We start from the raw sequence: 20,378 nt of genomic DNA, 5'->3' as shown, positions 1-20,378 counted from the left end.
TTCTAGGGAATCTTTAGGCAACATATTTCTCAATAAAATCAGGAAAATATTTTAAAATCTTATACTTAACATTATCAAGTATGAAAACTATCCTGCTAAAAATATTAATATTCTTATGGGAATATAATAATGTTAAAAATACAATTTATAGAAGAATAATAGGAGAAAAGAGTTATGCCTAAATGGATACAGTTCTTCCTATAAAGCTGATTAACATGATGCTCCACAAATTTACACAATTTCAGATCTGGAAAACTGTGCTGCACAGTCTACACAGTCATATTTTTCTGTTCTTTTGGAATCCTCCTGAGGCAAAATTAGTGTTCTCCAGAAGATAATTTGTCACAGGAAAACCACAGAGGAAAACTAGAGTTTCTGAATAGCATTATCTTTTAATTTGCACTACTTTAAGGATAGGACATATCCAAGACACAAAGTAAATAAAATGAGAAGTGTATGAATTCTCTGTACTTTTGAGCTCTTCATAGGAAAAGTGTTTTATAAATTCAAGTTGGTGTTTTGGGAAGCAAAGGAAACAAATAAATCTCAGGACACACCCTTCTCCAAAAATCCTAATTTTTAAGATAGTTCCTAATATCTGATATAGGATATGTCATTAAACTATTCAAATTCACATAGAATTACAGTACTTTGGAGAAGTACAAAGAAATAGTTTTAAAAAATACAGGTATATAAATTAATGAAACTGGTATTTAAAAGATCTAATACAAGGAAAAAAGTATTATATAGTGGTACCAATTCTTAATACAAATTAAGCATAGTTTATATAATTTCAAAAGTTATTCACATTATTGCTCGATACCACAGTTGTATGGAACATGTTGTATACACACACAAAATTTGTATAATTTCAAGGTTTATAAAAACAAAAATTTACACATAGGCCATTCAGAAATTTAGAAAGTTTTTAAATGCATGGAGATATGTACAACCAAAAGGAGGAGGAAAACAAAAAAGTATGCCTGTACATATTTTAAAGAAACAAACTGATCTGACTCAAACTTGTGTATCATACTCTTAATCAAAAAAGCATACATAACTGGACTGAAAGCAAACTAGTGGATTAAAACAGTACTAGATATGCCCTCCATTTCTTAGTAATAATCTGTTTTAAATATCAATGGGATATTAAACACGAGTTTAATTCTATAATGTTTGTTTTCTTTCAAAAACTTTTCAGAAGCACATATGCATTCTACAATTGCTGTTAGATTGGGAGATATTTTCCTTAGAAATTTTTTAAAAGAATATTTCTAGTATTCCTATACTTTTGTACATAAGATTTGATAAAACAATAAAAAATAACCCAAATAAGGCCATTATTAATACACCTTGATCAAAAATATACAGATTGTAATGCTACTATGTTTTGTGATCCTGAGCTCTAGTAAACATTAGATGCATGCATATCATTCACTGATTTGTCTATTCTAATGAAAATAATTTAATCCTGCCTTACGACTTTTGAAGACAGAAATACTTTCAAAACTTTTTGACAGGTCTTTTTAATGTTACAGATATTTCTGCTGTAAACATAGCATTAGGAATTGTATGAGAAGGAATATGTTATGGTTCAAAAAGCTATGAAAGAAAACACTATTTTAAAATAATGACAATAAATTTAAAAAGCAAGAGAAATAATACAGAGTGTGCTTGCTAGAATGATAGATAAGTAGAGCCTTACAAAGGTCTTTTTCTATATTAAGGAATTAATAAATAAAGGACTGTGTATACCTTGGTGGTAAAATAAAAAAGCTGGCCACTTTTTATGCTAAGTTCAAATGTATTTTTTTTTTGATAATACAAAAAAGTAATCCTTGAAATTCAGAATACATAACAGAAAAGAGCACAATAACTTAAGTATTAAACATCTGTATGAAATAACTGTTGCAAAGTTTGACAAAAATGCACACTTAGAACATGCGGTTATTTAAAAAAAAAAAAAAAAGAAAAAAACACCACACGATTCTGTAGAACCAATGTTATGTCACCACCAGGAGAGCACCAAGCAAGGCACCATTGGAAAGACAACATACTTGGAAAGTCTCTATAAATAAAGTAAATGCTAATCTGGTCGAAAAATCGGTGTCTTTGGTAAAAATTCTATGAGGATGACCTGTAGAAGGAGAAAACAAGTTTTAAAAGGATTTCTTTAAAATTTTATCTTAAAAATACTTCAGTTATATTTCATCACTTAAAACAATTTTTATAGTGCCTCTGACAAAGAGGAGAACGCATGCATGAATGAATGAGAAGAGAGAGCTAGCATTTACTGAAAGCTAACTACATACCAAGTATTTCATACTACATGCATCTATTTAATCCCGACAATTCTCTATGAGGCAAGTATTATCATACTCACTTTACAGATGAGAAACCTGATGATTTGAGAAGTATAACACCATAGATTATGGAGTTAGTATATGAACAAAAGACTGTCTTAACTCCAAAGCCTTGACCTTTCTACTCCCCTATGGTGGCTGCAGCTGATCCTAATATTCAGCTCCACAGGCTTTCTCCCTTTTATTTACAGCCCAGTTCCACGGGTCTTTAGGTTCTAGAGCTGTTCTCATTTTACTGTACCAGGACATGTTATCTCTAGACAAAGTGTTGGTCCTCTCTCTCTTAATTTTTTAAGAACATTCTTTTCTTTTTAGGTTAGCAGAATTAAAGGTTAGGCTAGCAAAATTAAAGGTTAATATCTGTTCCAAAGGACTTTTTACTAGGAAACTAAATGAAAATCAATCAAAAAACATAACACAGTAACACAGAAAGACACAAGTTGACCAGAGCTAATTTTTATTCCAAACTTGGGACTGTCTTAAATTATAATCAATTTTCCCTGTTTGAACTCTGTATGGAATGGATGCTAAACAAAAAATTATTCAATTTGAACAGTCTCCACTTTGAGGAACTCCTGTCTTTTTAGAAACTGTCTTGATATGACCTCTAGGTTTGGATACTTTTCTACATTTAACCATCTGAGCCACAAATCTTCATTTTCACTCTTTAGTTCTCCTGATTTTTGGCCTGTCTCAATAAAGAAGGTATTTCTATACGTGGCTCCAGTATACTCCTCCCCTAGCTGACTCATTATTCGGTGCCCCTGTGCTGCTCTCCTGACCTGTTATTTGCCTATACAATGTTCACTAGCTTCCTACCCAGCTTCTGTATTTGAGCTAGAGTCCTCTGTTTCTCAGTTTCTTCACCTATAAAATGAAAGGACTGGAGAGATGGCAAGATTCTTTGTAGTTCTAAAATTTGATGACTAAATTATATTTTCCAGTATATATTGCACAATGAATAGTAAAAGATATCTTTAACTATCTAAATTATTACTAGTTTTAAAAGAATATATCCTACAAACTTTTTCCCTTCAGAAGCCATACAAAGAAGTTAACCATTTCTCTCATTTCTTCTGCCATATCTGAATAAAAGAAAATTTGGTATATTTCATAGATTTACACCAATATTGAAAACATAATCAAGGAGAAATATTTCCCTTTAACTAACAAATGAAATTTCTGTAAATTGAAGAAAATGTGAAGTCAAACAGATATACAGATTATTTCTATCTTAACTTTGCAAAACTATTTTTAGGGAGTTTTTAAAATTGTTTTTACTCCACTCAACTGTCATAAATACACATACAAACACACACACACGCCAAGAAAACTGAAGAGAAATACATTTTAAAGTAATTTTTAAGTTTTTTAAAAACTATTCTTCTAGATACCTTTTATGATGGTAAGAAAATATAATGGCTTTAGTACAAAAGTGTTTATCTAAAAATTAACGACAGTTTAACAGAGCAGTAAGAGCACATATTTTACAGAGCACATAAGCTCAGAATGTTTTGGAAGGTTAAATTATTTTAAATAATACTAGAACATCATAAAAATAAACATTAAATAGAATGAGCATATTTTATGAATGAATGATCTTATAGTTCTACCTGGAAATAATAGTATTGGGGATACTTTTATGTTTTGCTTTCCAAAGTAAATTTAGAAGTGTGCTAAATAAATAAGTAAAAGCCTCTACTTTATTAATAAGCTGAGTGTTTGGGTTTGTAAATATAGCAAATGTTTTTTCACAAAATCCTTTAAATCACTTACATATCCATCCCTTCTCACAAAATACATAAACTCTCTCACCAGTGAGTTTTCATCTATGATGAAAATACAAGCCTAGTATTTTCATAGGTCAATCTCAAAACCAAGTTATTTGAATGTGCTTTTATTATTATACAAAAGTATCAAGTGCCTTTTTACCATCATAAATTAACATGTTTGATATAATAGATAATGATAAAGACATTATTTAGTTCACTGAATAGAGCTATTCTATGAAAAAAGACATTTTAAAGACATCTTTTATGTTCAAGGCTAGAAATGGTATTTGATTGTGTGATAACGAAAAGAAAGAGAAAATGCTATAGAGAAAAATGATTTTATGATAATTTCCAACTATTTCCAGTATCCAGGCACTGTTTTCATTAATCTTTTATACACACACACACACACACACACATGCTACCTATGATGGCTATACTATGTCAAAGAATAGACAAAATCTGTCAGAAATGATGTGCTAGATACTTAACTCTGTGCTCAGATCTTCTTCTTTTCATATATTAATCTTTTCATATTTAACATAAAACACCCAGGCTCAAAGGAGAATAAAGATTCATACTTTTTCTATAGTATTCTGAACTTCTCAAACTGAGAAAAAATTTTCAAGTAAATCAAGTAGTTGGTAAATTAAATCCCATTCTAAGCTCTAAAATTCACTGTATACACATACCCATTAGATATCTTTTAAAGAATAAACACAGGGTGAGCAACATCTTATCTCCTGTTTACTTTTAAGATAATTTTTACAGAATAATATTCCAACAACACTTTGAAAGATTCTTTAAAGGCCACTGAGGTATGGGCAGTTAGAATCTATAAAGGCTAAAGGTTTCTTAAGCTCCAGCGGCTTGGCTGAAAGGTTTTCTTCCATACTTGGAAACCTGATTAGCATTATATAAAGCCATATCTGACTTGCTGCGTAACCAAAGTTGTGGTTATTCTTTATACAGCATCTAAAATTTCACACTCCATCAACACATGTTCAGCCTATTTTATCTTGGCAATTAATTTATTATTTTTCAGAACACAGTGAAGCCTTGTTTTCAAGTCATTCATAACTTTATAAATCAGTCTTGCACATGAAACCATGCATCTGTGAACCGTAGAAAATCCTTGCACTCAGGAGATTAAGCTTCTGACACCTTTGCTGATTAATAATCATGGAAAGAATAAGATCAGAAGCAAAATAAATGATCATTTAATAGAGAAACTCACAAAACAGCCCTTTAACTTACATATTCCATCATGTTATTCGTTTCACATTTCCTTTTGCTCAGTCTCCAGTGCAAGCACAGCTAGACAAGTAGGAGAGTAAAAGAAGAAAAATGAGCTCTATTTTATTGCAGCACACAGACTAACCCATTTGTCCATCTTTCATATTTTTAGTTCAACAAAAGCATCTGTTTCCATACTGTGCAGTTCAGACCCCAACAGTACGAAGCTGCTCCCTGTGGTACTCACCTTGTGGTATAACCTATTGTTTTCCCATTCTAATAACTTCTCAATCGATCTTCGTGTCTAGAAGACAAATGAGAAAAAAGTTTACTCTTGACTGGTTTTAGAAAAACTTGGTTTTGCAGCTGTTTTTTGTGTGAAAAGGAAAGAGGTATAAGACAGTGGCTGAGTTTAGAGTGGTCTCTAACACTAGCAACATTCTAGCACTAAACAGTAGCCTGAACAGAAATAGTACTGTTTTGATAAAGATATGGTTTTGGTTTTCAGCACTGTATTTTTTAACTGTTTCAAACTTACTAGTCTCTGATTTATTTAAGTCTAAAAAGCTAATGTTATCCAGCAAAAAATACAAATTGAAATCCCCATTGCTTTCAAAAATATTTCTGTAATATTTAGTAGTAATAAGAATACCTTAATACATATTTTAAAACAAAGCTATTTATACATTAACAAAATGAAAAGGGTCTTTAGTCTAAATTAAAAAAGGAAATGATTAAAAGTTAATAAAAAATATCAATCTGTGTCAAATCAAACTAATTTTTATATCATACTTAAAAATAATGTCCAAATTTAAAAGCTAAGCTTATTTATTATTCCACAAAGATTTTCAGAGGCAAAACTGCATTTAATCCAACCACTTTTGTTGGTTTTCAAATTAAATTGGTTTTATTTGAAAATCAAACTTTATTCAACACTACTGTTAAAGGAACAACTAGGAAATTTACACTGAAGGTCACTTGATCTTCGCAGCACCCACTATGCAGCATGAACTGTTCCCTGCTTGAGGAGGAGTGACGAGGAGGACAATCCACGGCGCCAGGTGCCAGGATGAGACTGACAGAGCTGCAGGTGCAAACAGGACAGCGCTGCCGCAAGATCAAACGCAACTTGCGGCAGCTGCGGCGTCCTTGCCAGGAAAGGAAAGCAGCATCCAGCTCCGTCAATGTGGCACAACCACATAAGTACTAAGCATCAAATATGAAAATCTGCCTATCAAACAAGGATGAGCGAGGTGGAAAACTGTTATGGTCAAGCTGAGTTTGAATACTCTAATGTTACATAATAAAACGGTTAATATCTATTTAAAGTATCTACTGTAATCTAGTTACCATATTACCTTTTAGCATGTGGAACATGCTAAAGACACACCACAGTCACAGAGGTGCCAATTATAATTCATAACTACCACTTACTGCCTTACATTTTCCAAGCTTATGTCATAAAAATCAGAAACTCAGCTAACTCCCTGGGTAATAATATGCCAATGACTAATTTATTACATTACTTTTTTGAACAGTTTTTTTGGCAAGAATTTTAAAGGAAAAAAAGTGCCCTTGTTAACAATGATCAGCAGACCTCACTTGTTTCTTTGTAAAGATAGCCTTTTAGAGGCAGCTCTCCTTTTAAATGAAAATAGGGCAGCAGTTATGGTCACACTTTTTGTTAATTTAGTTGCCAGTCAGCCCCAAATCAAAAGAAAATAAGGCTGCAGAGTGTAATTAACATTCAGTTCAGTCGTTTTGTCCCTTGTCTAGCCCCCAAGCTTTGTTAAAATTGCCATCTGAATGCTGAAGGCTGTAGGGAAATCGATTTGATTCTAATCGCACCATGAAAAGAACATGATCTAACTGCTTTCAGCCCTCCGTAAATCTGTACTAGGTCTTTAGCACAATGCAACTTCCAATTTAAAAAGCACTGAATGTCTCGTCAATGACTTTGTGAAGAAAAAAGAACAAGGAGCAGACATAAAAATTCCAATAGTTGTTTAAGCATTAAAGTTCATTTGCATCACAGCGAACCTGAAAAGGGCTGACCTCTCAAACCGCCTCTCAGGTCTATGAAGTTGTAGCCTTGACAAGCTCACATTGACAGAGCTCATTGACTCTGAAAGGCTACTCTATCAATGGTGAAAAATGGCAATAGGTTCTACTCTGAGCAGGCATCTGCCTGCCCACCCGCTGCTAAACCAATGGCAAAACCGATTCAAAACCTGAATCTACCTTGTAATCTTCCTTTCTAGGACCTTTTAATAATAGATTAAGATTACTATACAATTTGAGGTTTTACTTTTGCTGATGTTTAAAAAGGGGGCAGGGGGTATGAAAGAATTAGAGTGAGGAGAACAAGCTTTCAAGTCTGTTGTTTCATATTAATATATAAAAAGTAAAGGTTTAACATTACATTCTGCAAATACTCATTACACACAGAAAAAAAAGTGTAGTTTCCACAATCATTCATCACAAATTTAAACCCATACTATAACAAGAACAAACATTATGAATGGATCTCATGGTGTATATGATACATACACACAAACACACATCAATTTAGAAACTTAAAATATTTACTTTAAATAACTCAAATCAACTACCCATATGTGAATAAAAGACAAGTATAAAGTATGAACCTTAAATTCCAAAATATTTATGTAGAAATGCCAAATTTATCCTTTGCTTCTAACTGGAAGTTTAATGACAGGATTTTATGTATCTTACAAAATTTAAGAATTCTAAACCAAACAAATGGTGGCATGCCATATTCCAAATAAGCATCTAAATATAAAATATTTTTATACACTTGACAGTCTGGAGTAATAGCTCTGAATCTGCAGCATCTAATCTTGCTATTGATATGAGACTTCTTTCCTGCTTGACAGGTGAAAAAAAAAGCACATGCACGTGCAGCTTAATTAATCACTGCACTTGACATCTCAATGATTTACAGTGAGGAGCAGGTGAGAACATACAAAACCAGAAAGGAACTCTTGATCTGAGTGGACCATTTCTAGCACACTAAGATGACAAGTATATAGATTGTAGCAGTCATTAAAAAAAAAAAAGAAACTGTGCCACAAATTATTTGCTAGTAACAACAAAAGCTCAAATTAAATGGGGGGGGGGGGAAGCTTTAACTACTGAGAATGTTTAATACTTCGCAATTATTTTCAGTTAACAAAATCAAAATATATTTTCACAATTAAGTACAACACCAATTTGGCAGAGAGTTTAAAAAATGACACTAGCATTTATAAAAATCTATCTAAAAGCCTTTAAAGGTGAGAAGAAAGTACCTTATTACTGAGTACTCTAGAAATAAAAGTGAAGAGTTTATGTCCACAGGGTTGTCAGATAACTATTTATAACAAAATGTAAGATTAAACACTGCCAAACTCTATAATTATGACGGAGCAAACAAACTTAACCATATAAAAACCTGTCCTTGATTTTTTAAAGTATTTCTATCGATCACCAAATCTACATAAATTAAAGGAAACTAATATGCCTCAGAAAAAAACAGTATGTATAGGGTCTATCAACAGAAAATACTAAAAAAAAAAAAAAATCTTTCAGTGTTCTAGGCCAGTGGATCTAAAAATAATCAGTTTTCTTAAAAGAGTGTGGTGCTGTGAAAAGCACCAGACTGACAGTCCTGGGAACCGACAGCCTTCATCTAACTGAAAGGACGGGGGAAAGGGCAGAGCGGGCTTCAGTGCCGGCTTCCCCACAGTGGGCCTAATCCTTTCCAGTGCTCGCACCCTGCAGGCTAGAGGACAGGTTAGCGGTTCCTAACCAACGAGTCCTCAGTCCTGCAAAAGATGATCAACAAGAAAGCTAATTTCATCGTGGAGTTTTACCCTTAGTTAAAAGGACCAAGACCACCAATCCACACCATGTCATCAAAACAAGGTTTTTATGAAAATAACATCATGTCAACTAACTTGGTTGGAAAAAGGACCGCTCTAAGCATTTGGGCTCTGAACCCCCTCCCTCCTCACAAAGCTCTCTTTACTTTTTTTTCACACATTTCCTCATTTCAACACTTTGCTAACTGTATTTTTCTCACTGGTGAACTAATTCTAATATAACCATTCTGCAACTTTAAAGTAAAAAATAACAAACTAAAAAACATCATTTCCGTTATAAATGGACTTATTAAACAGACTTAACTTGAATAACAAGTAATAATAATAGAAGGATAGAAATTTTGGCTTCTATTTGGTTCCTTTTAAATTTTTGGTAGAATTGTGGAAGTAAATCAACCACGAAAAATGCAAAAGAGGTAAACAGCCTGGATAATTCACAAAAAGGCTAATTAAATAACAACTGATCAACAATTAATATTAGGTTGATAAATCCCTATCAATTTCCAAAGAAGCAATCAAAGTAAGCTTACAATAGAAAAATACATATGAAACACCCAGATATAGTAAGCTACTGCAATTGAAAATTAGGATTCTCTGAAAATTCAAATTTGGTTTATATGAGAAGAAACATTTTTGTAATTTTTCTAAATATTATACTTACTAATGAATATGTTATTATTCCTCATAAATGAACTATGCACTATTAGAGATAAATAAGTCTTTCAGGACAGCAAATCATTTAGAAAGTTTTCCCTGTATTACTCCCCCACTTTGTTACCACTGTTACCACTCTTCCATAACAGTATATTCATTACCAATTATTCACTGACTCACAATCCTTTGAAAAAATGTTTTTTTCAAAGAACTGGTTTTCTAGAACTTGCTAAGATCAATAGAAACCTCATGGATTTTTAAGTACTTAAAACCAAAGGAAAAATGTTAAATGTGGAAGCTGTAACAAAATTCCTCTGAATTTTCCCCAAAGAAAGAGCATTTTTATCAGTCTTTAGAATATAAGATGCTAAAATATTTAACAAAATGTATGAGTAGCTCACTAATAACTATTTATAAAAGTTCAACTATTTAAACTTAAAATTAAAGCTTTTTGAATAGGATTTATTCATATCACAGAGCTCAGAGTGCAATTTTAAATGTTCAATTTCTTATTTAAAACAAATTTTAAACTCCTAAGTTTATAATGCATTAATTAAGCTTTAACTAGAATAATGCTTTGAATGTATTCATAATTTTTTAAATTTTTAAGTATTTTTCAAATAAGAACTATACTTATCTTTTGACATCTGTGCAAATTCAAATCATTAAAATAAGTGAAACAAAAATGTTATTAGTTATAAGTCATTAGAAAGCAAGCATGCAAAATTTTAAATGAATTATCTTAAGAGAAAGTTACTTGATTTATCTCTGTCCTGGATTAATATAAATTTTATATTGCAATAATATACAGAAAATTAAATGGCATATCTCAGTACTGTAATACATGAAAAATCTAGATTCACCAAAAGACAAGCTAGAATATGATTAAATTCCTCGAAAACGTCCCTTCCTGTACTTAAATGCCCCTTTTAAAAATTTTATGTGAGGAGGAACTCCCTGGTGGTCCAGTGCTAAGACTTCACCTTCCAATCCAGGTGTTGTGGGTTCAATCCCTGGTCAGGGAGCTAGTATCCCACATGCCTCTCAGCCAGAAAACCAAAACATAACAATATTGTAAAAAAATTCAATAAAGACTTGAAAAATAGTTCAAAAAAATTTATGTGAATATTCAGACTTAGAGAAAGAACTTACGGCTGCGGGGAGGGGGAGTAAGGATAGAGGAAGTAACAGGGAGTTTAGGATTGACATATACACATTGCCATATTTAAAATGGATAACCCACAAGGATCCACTGTAAAGCACATGGAATTCTGTTTAACGTTATGTTAAACACATGGGAGGGGAGGGAGTTTTGGGGAGAACGGATACATGGTTTATATATATATATATATGGTGGAGTCCCTTTGCTGTCCACCTGAAACTATCGTAACACTGTTAGCTGGCTAAACCCCAATACAAAATAAAAAGTTTCAAAACCATAATAAATAAAAAGTATGGTATGTAAAGAGAAATATAATTTGTGAATATTAACTTTTATGTAATCTAGAGAAGCTAAATATCCACCAAAGTATATTAAAAAAAATCGTTTTCATACTGTTTGTTAAAAATACTATTTTCAGATGAAGATAAGCTAAACAACTGCAAATATTTTGTATATAAAAAATTCCCTTTAACTTAGTACTGAGCAGTGACCTACAAATATTAATTTTAAGCACAATTTAATCAAGAGTTTATGACTAGGCTAGTGGTTCTTGACTTCTTAAGGTTACCCTGACTACTATGGGATTTGACGAAAAAGGCATTTATGCACCTATATATAAAAATTTTGCACACAAATTTAAAGGGCTATCCACAAGTCTCCGATAACTTTTCAGAAAATACTGATAACATCTCAGAAAGCTAAAACTGAGTTTCAAACGACAGAAGAAAATTAGAAAAATTGTTCATAAGACAAATGAATTTCACTAAGCTAATATATATATAGCTTGTATACATAATATATATATATATAATATGACTATATAATAGTCAAACATATTACTATCAGAGATTCTAAAAAACTGTATGACTTCACAAGGAAGAATTACTTCACAGCAGGCAGGGGGAAAAATACTGCTAATTGATTATAATGACAATTGGAGAAACAAAGGAGTAAGGAATCATATCTGGTGATCCTCACTTTGGATCTGACCCCATGTTAACTGTTTTTCCTGTTATCTCAATCAATCTTCACAATAAACCTAGAAGGCAGCTTGTATAACTTTTATTTTACATATGAAAACTGTGTCTTAGTGGGGTTAAGAAACTTAAAGCCACACTAGGAAATGATGGAACTGGGATTTGAAACATCCAGGATTTCAGTAACATGCTCTCTCCATTATTCAATGAAGCTACAAATTTGTAAAGAATTTGTAATTTGTTGGATAACACCTCTATGACATGCAAGGTATTTTAAACCACTAACTCAGCTATTGGCCTTGAACAGCCAACTTAATCTAAAACTAAAATTTTCTCCAGCTGAGGTCTAGGAAATACTCATTCTACTCTATTCTTAAGTCTCAATGAGATTTATCCAAAATGTATTTTTTGTTTATAACTTGCTTTGTGCAACTAAACATGAATTGAGGTATATCATTATTTTACAGATTAAGTACACAGATTTTACAAAAGTTAATGGTTTGCCCAAGGTCACATACCAATAAGGGTATGTATGATAAGACTCAAACTGAGATTTCCAAACCAAACATGCTTTCTACCTGGGATCAGCAAACATTAACTACTTTCACTTGCATCTAAATTAAGTGAAATCAATTTTAAATCCTTCCATTCAAGGCACTAACATAAAATGAATACCGTGTCCTTAAAATATGATTTCTTTAATTCCAAATATGAAGAAATTTCAAACAAAATGTTAAAAAGCAAGATAATAATAATCACACTGTTCTTTCCCTCCCAATATGCAAAGAACAGCACAATTCTTTATGTAAAGTCAAGGTAACTAGAGACTTCCATTTCTGGGTAGGATGTGAACATCAAGCCAACACTTCCACCAAAAATTGAAATGGATAAATTGAAGAAATAACAAAAACAAACCAAAAAAAAAAAAAAAAACACACACACATTATTTTTAAAACATCAGAACATTCTGGGAAGCAACAAGGCCTAGATGAAATAAAATCCAGAGAAGGAAAGCACCCTTTCTAAATCATTTGATGATTAGGTACCAACCATTTTCTTTCTTTGTTGTTTAGAGAAATCAGCCGAAGATTAGGTTTGGCACAACCAGTGGGACTCTTACTAAGGAAAGAGGAAATCAAGAGAGCTTTGACAGATTGCACAGCCTGGCTCAGTGGACTGGAAATTAGATGTACCCTAAAATGCAAGAGACATTCCCAAAAGACATTACTGACTTCTGGGGTAGCATAGAAGGGTGGGGGACCAAGACAAACAGGCAGAAAAAGATTACTCATAGTCTCTCAGTACTTAGGAGACAAATTCTGCTAGAGGGAGGAGGATCGGCAACAAACTCAAAATTGGTATACTCCTGAAAACACTTGAACATGCATAAAATCTAAACTCAAAATATCCAAAGGATACATACAACTTTCTGAGGAAATGAGGCAAAGACCTGCTAGGCCTCAATCAAAAGTCTAGAAGGGCCATAACCAAGAAACAGAAAACTAGGTATTGACGATGAATCACTTACCAGTCCAACCTAGCTCGATCTCTGATTAGATCAAAGTGATCATTTCTCCTCACCCTATCTGCCTGAATTGATGCTTTTGAACTGTGGTGTTGGAGAAGACTTTTGTGAGACCCTTGGAACACAAGGAGATCAAATCAGTCTTGAATATTCATTGGAAGGACTGATGCTGAAACTGAAACTACAATACCTTGGCCACCCAATGCGAGGGAATGACTCATCAGAAAAGACCCTGATGCTGGGAAAGACTGAAGGCAGGAGGAGAAGGGGACGACAGAGGATGAGATGGTTGGATGGCATCACCGACTCAATGCACAGGAGTTTGTAACAAGTTCCGGGAGTTGGTGATGGACAGGGAAGCCTGGTGTCCATGGGGTCACAAAGAGTCAGCACTACTGAGTGACTGAACTGAACTGATCTGCCTAAAAGAGGACCGATGGGACCCTTGGTTTTGAAGATTTCGTCTGGAAGTTCTACTTCACTCTATTTATAATATCTAACATAAAATTAAAAACTTTGAGAACCAGGAAAATATGTCCAATAATCCAAAGAAAAAACCCACAGAAACAAATCCAGAGATAATGCAAGTACTGGTGTTAGTTGACAGGAATTTAAATTAACTATGATTAGTATGTTCAATTATAGTAGAAAATGGACAAAATGGGGGGAAAATGAAGAATTTCAAAAGAGGACTACACCATAAAAACACCAAATGTACCTTGTAGAACTGAAAAATAGTGTCTGAAATTAAGAACTCATTGCGTAGGGTAAGAACAGACCGGACACTGAGGAAGATGAGTAAAGCTTTCTACAAATCACCACATCAATACCATGTCCTAAATATTCAGAAAGAACTGGATGTCGGTCAGCTCTCAGCAAAACACATTTTAAAGAAGTCTAGCACATCTTTAAAGTCCCAGTGCTATCTCCGCACATTTAAGAATCAAAGTTTGCTTTTTTGCATTATCCTCCTTTATAATGAGAAATTAGTAACACGTTGTTACTGTTTAGTCGCTGAATTGTGTCTGGCTCTTTTGCAACCCCATGAACTGTAGCCCATCTGGCTCTTCTGTCCGTGGGATTTCCCAGGCAAGAATACTGGGGTAAGTTGCCATCTCCTTCTCCAGGGGATCATCCCAACCTAGGGACTGAACGCACGTCTCCTGCATTGGCAGGCAGATCCTTTACCACTGAGTCACCAGGGAAGCCTTAACAAGTTTTATTAGTTGTTGTTGTTCAGTTGGTAAGTTGTGTCCAACTCTTTGTGACCCCATGGACTGCAGCACGCCAGGCTCCTCTGTCCTCTACTATCTCCCAGAGTTTGCTTCAATTCATGTTCCCTGAGTTGGTAATGCTATCTAACCATCTCATCTCTGTTGCCCCCTTCTCCTTTTGCCTTCAATCTTTCCCAGCATCAGGGTCTCCCTTCAACTAAAAACAAATAATCAGTGTCATTCACACTAATGGTAGTAATTTAGTTTATGTAAGAATGTTTTCCAAGTTTCAACCCTAAGGTATTTTTTTAAATGAAACAGCAATAAATATATTCTTCTGGTCATAAAATTTTTACACGAGATCCCTTTCCCACATTTCATTACATGAAATCTTTCCCACTGAAGTAAGATTTGAAAGAGGTTAAACCTATTTCTTTATCATGATAATACGGGAGGAATTAAGGCAAAAAAACTGCAAACTGAGTATCTGGCATTAGATCCAGAAAACCCAACTCTACCTTCAGTGAGAGTTCCTGTCCCTTCTACAATGCATTAACTCACTACATGACATTCTCAATCTAAGAGTGAATATACAAGTTTTAAGGAAGGGTATAATATTAGAAACAATAAAAACTTTATCAGAAATAATATGTACTTATTTATTAGGAAGCGAGAACCTGATAATTTTTCAAATACAGGGATACTGATTTTTTGTTTTTATAAAAGTAAAACAGAAGCAAAAGCAATATATCAACTCTCATTTGTCCAACTGAAACTTAGTATAAAATCTGATTAAAATACACTGTTTTCTTGCATCTTTATTTCTTTTATGGCCTCCTTCCTTTACTGTGAGTTTGTATTTTCAAGAAATACACATTTGCTTAACTATTAGGGAAAAAAATAATGGGAAAGTTAAATCTGCCAAAAAACTGAAAGTATTGCAAAAGCTGATATTAAATGCTTGAACATTACTACCATTTATAAATCAACTGGATAAACAGGTAAATTATTATCGACAATCTATGGACCTGAATTTCCTATCATGTGAAATAATGATCTTTTAAGTTCCTTCAAAGCCTCTAAAATAGCCCTGGCTTCCTGATATAAAAAAACTATAATAAAGCATAAAAAAATAACTGATTTTGTATCCTTATCAAAGAGTGGAAAAAAAAATATGAGATCTGGAGCTTTAAGCCTTGGGTTCTAACTATGGCCTAGCTTTGTAGACAGTGGGATCTCAGTTTGATCTGAGCTTCAGTTTTTCCATCCTTAAAACAAGAATAACATGAATGTCTACTCTTGGGATTTGGGGAAGACTGAATGACACAGTACAGGTAAGCTGATTAACTCAATCCCTGGTGTACAGTGAACATTCAACAATTAGTTATTAGATGTTACCACGATATTTACCACATAGATTTTTGTAAAGATTAAAAGAGAACATATGGGTTTTGCAATATATATATGTGTATCAAAATTGTATCAATTGTACATTGTATCAATGTTATATCAATGTTTATCAATTGATACAATATAAATTGTATCAATGTTGTACACCTTAAACTTACATAGTGTTATGTGTCAATTGTGTGTGCATGTGCATGCCTGCTAAGCCGTTTCAATTGCGTCCAACTCCTTGCAAACTTATGAACTGTGGCCCACCAGGCTCCTCTGTCTACGGGATTCTCCAGGCAAGAATACTGGAGTGAGTGGGTCGCCATGCCCTCCTTCAGGGGATCTTCCCAACCCAGGGATGGAACCCGCATCTCCTACGCCTAGTGTGTTGCAGGCGGATTCTTCACAGCTGAGCCACTGGGGCAATAAAGCTGGGAGGAAAAGAATGCATATGGGGGAGATCTTATGTGAAATGTTCTCATCATACCTATACATACAAAAAAAGAGGGAGGAGAGGAGTGAATTACTGGAGGCCATGGTTAGGCTTATGGCATTGTTTATAATGATTGTGTCACAGGTGCATACTTATTTTGAACATATGAATACCCTAATAAATATGTTGTATTTATAGAAATAAAGCAATTGGATAGCTTCTTTTTAAAAAAAAGTTAGCACTGATTTTCCTAAACCTTCAGTCTATAATAATGTCGTAAGAATACATTTAGTTCATCATCTGTTTACCAGAAACTTTTCAAGATCCCCTCCTTCTCTAAAATTTCATTATGATGCTTTTAACTTTGTTTTGCTTTCATTATCTGCAACATGTTAGAAGCATCTTTCTAATTTTTCATCTATATCTTCACTGCAATTCTCATCTTATGATTCAGAGTAAGTGAATACAATTGCTCAAATCCCAAACACAGAATAAATTAGAGTTCTAAAAGTTTTAGGTAACTTTTAATATTGCTGCTATAACTGAGTAAGTAAACTCCAAGTTCCTCATACACACAAATATTTGCAGCTTTCTGGTTATGATTCTCCCAGGCTCACTTTCTCTTGAATTTCTTTAAATATTACAAGGCTACATTCTCACTTAAAACCCTCAAGTCCTGACCTCTTCCATTTGGATTTTGTACTCCTACTATACCCCAACCAAAGTAACTCACTATTATTGAATAACTAAATTTGAGGTCGAGAGAAAAGACATTTAGAAGTAAATCTAAGCACATTACAACTTAAAATAAAAGAAATAAAGTTTGATTTTAAAAAAGACTTGTATCTCATCTACATTTCAAAACTAAATAGCAATTATCAAAAAACAAACAAAACAAACAAACCTCAGAGAAGCCAAAAAAGAAAAACTAGGACCAAAAAACTAAAGACAGAAAACAACAAAATTCTGTAAAGCAATTATCCGTCAATTAAAAAAAAGTAAGTTTTAAAAAATTTAAAAATAAAGAAAATATTTTACTAAAATGTCAATCTTTAGATCGGAAATAAAAATCAATATTGAGAACTTCTTTACTTAGAGCTTGAAAATAAGGATGTTTTTGTTGACTTACACAGCTCAGTTTTCAAAGAATCATAGATTTTCAGGACTGGAGAGTACCTAGAGAGATCAGTCAGCCTTTCCTCTCCTGAGATTAAGAGAAAAATAAAGTAGGGAGTATGGTGGTTAAACTTCAGGCTCAGAGAGGTTTTAAGTGACTCAAAGTCATTCAGCTTCAAACAGTGATTTACTATCTTTTGTACTTTATCACACTGCCCCTGCAGGAAAAAAATGTCTGTTATTTACTCTAGAAGACAAAACACTTTCATTTTCTTAGGAATCTTGTTTTGAACAGGGAGGACTATGTCTTCTGAAATGTTATCATCTTACTACTCAAGAATTTCAAAAGCCAAAAGGTACATTCATTCAGCAAACATTTATCGAACACAAAACAGATGAGAGCACTGTGAGAGGCACTGGAGATGCAGTGGTTACAAAGACAGACCCTGGAAGAACAGTAACAACGTGATTTTAGTAGCAACAGCCATTCACTAAGCAAATACTATAGCCAAAAAACCATACTAAGGTACTTGCTCTTATTTTTAAAACAATGCTGCAAGGAAGAGATTAACCTCATCTCAGAGAGGTAAAAACTGAGGTTTAGAGAGTGTGAACTGATCAATGTTCAGAGTAAGTGCCACTTTCCAAACCAGTTCTTTCTAGCATCAAAGTGCAGGTCCCAGCTACTACATGTTGCAGCCTACTTCCCTATTCCTAAAGAAATGATTCCCTGATACAGGTCTAAATACAGAAGAGTATAAAGGGAATGGAAATACATACTATGTACAACAAATTCATATTGAGAACATTTTTAGAAAGCCACGCAATTTTATTCCTTATAGGTAAGAGAAGGTTAAAGCACTTAAAAAAAAAAAAGTACAATAACTCACAAGATTAAGAAGTCTGTATGTAAACATTCTAAAACTTAGAGTTCTTCAATCAGAAAGGACAATGGCTGAGCATACATATAAACAAAGTCCATAAAATCACTAAAGTTGGGATATTATATATGTACATCATATATATATATGTATATATATATATGCAAAATCTCAAAAGACTGAAACTAATAGTTACTTTAAGATGGAAAACAAAAAACACTGTAACAATGTACAGTAAAATAATGAAACTTTTTCCTCAATAAATGAGCCAGGCTAAAAGCAAAAAAGTCATAAACAGTTCACTTACTTAGACATCAATTTTCAAAACTATAATACTACAATTAAGGCACAATCAAGAAGCAAAGTATAAACAAAAGTATTAACAAAAATAAGCTTTTGCAAAGTAAATGTCATAAAATCTATTTAATGAAGCTGAAGCATTGTACCTGCTTGTAAGCTCCTCAGACTCACACTAAGAACTACCAAAAGGCTGAGGTGTCCTGTTTTATTGTCTTTCAAGCATGTATCACTATTTGTAATTACCTCATTGCAATACCAAGCAATACCAAGCCCACAGTGTGGCTTTAGAAATAATTAACTGAATTAATGAAAAAGTAACTTTCAGAGAATGGCATGCGAACAGCTTAAAGTGCTCAGTCCCTCAGTTGTCTGACTCTTTGAGGACCCATGGACTGTAGTCCCCCAGGCTCCTCCATCCCTGGGATTCTCCAGGCAAGAATACTGGAGTGGGTCGCCATTTCCTTCTCCAACAGCTTATAAACTAATGGCAGCTAAAATCAGCAATTTCATAAGACAGATATGTTTATACTCTAAGAGTATCAACGTTATTCAGTAAGTCATTTTAAACATTTTCTATTAAAACAAATAAATATAATAGAATGTAAAATTCAAATGAGTGTCTGAGATATAACACAAGACTTCAAAAATACTGTTATTGCAGGTGGCTACTTCATATTTCTAGGACATATATTTATTGTCTTTTGTTATTAGAGCTACTTCATGAAAAACATAACAAGTACTTATAAACTTGAACTATTTCTGTGCTCACCTAGCCAGTTCTCCAAACAGATTACATGCTCTTTCAATATAGCATTAATATAAATCTTTCAATCCCAAGCACAGTACTTATTTGTCAAAAATGCTTTTAGGACATTCAGACTTTCATTTTCAGCAAAGATGCAGCAATAGCCACCAGATTTACCCTCTGGCCTGAGACTACCAAAACAAACAAACAAACAAAAACCCAAAAAGCAAGACTATTGATGTCAGCTTCCAGGCCACAGTAAATGGAAGGACAGCCTAAACAAAGCCTGGCAACTCTGAGTTAAGGAGACAGAGTTGAGAATTTGAGAAACCAAGGCAACCTGAAGCCACAGAACAGAGTACCAAAGAGGAAAGTGTTTCAGAGAACTCCAAAGATCTGCGTGCAGACAGTCCTTACCGAGTATTAAGGTGACTGCTGAGCAGTGCGTGCTGGTAGGGGAGCTAGCAAAGGGAGAGCAAAGAGTCACTAGAGAGGATGCGCGGTAAGAATGTCCAAAGATCCAGCACAGAGACTGACAAAGACACAGCACAAAGCCTTTCCCATTAGCCGGACTAGGGAACATCACAATTAACAAGCTACTGAGTAGAATAGCCAGAAAGATCTTGCCTTACCAGTGATTAGCCCTAGATCAAATACTGCTACGGATACTCAAGAAGTTAAGCACCCTCCTAGGTATATACCCAAAGAACTGAAAAAAAGC

At 33.6% G+C, this 20,378-nt stretch overlaps 1 protein-coding gene across 1 annotated transcript in view; it reads right to left on the bottom strand.

Annotated features, from left to right (window-relative positions):
- Window positions 1-372: 372 nt before the first annotated feature.
- Window positions 373-20,378, bottom strand: part of CHIC2 (cysteine rich hydrophobic domain 2) — a 55,380-nt gene continuing 35,374 nt past the window's right edge. Inside the window, exons 4-6 of the mRNA XM_043906783.1 lie at window positions 5,619-5,675; window positions 5,393-5,452; window positions 373-2,137 (exon numbers count right to left, since the gene is read on the bottom strand). Coding sequence (XP_043762718.1) covers window positions 2,087-2,137; window positions 5,393-5,452; window positions 5,619-5,675 — 168 coding nt within the window. The 3' untranslated portion in view covers window positions 373-2,086. The remainder of the gene's footprint in view (window positions 2,138-5,392; window positions 5,453-5,618; window positions 5,676-20,378) is intronic.

The sequence above is a fragment of the Cervus elaphus genome, chromosome 6 (genome assembly GCF_910594005.1).
Source record: "Cervus elaphus chromosome 6, mCerEla1.1, whole genome shotgun sequence".
NCBI lineage: Eukaryota > Metazoa > Chordata > Mammalia > Artiodactyla > Cervidae > Cervus > Cervus elaphus.
The sequence above is the reverse complement of the archived record's forward strand: the minus strand, read 5'-3'. Positions and strand labels throughout refer to the sequence as shown.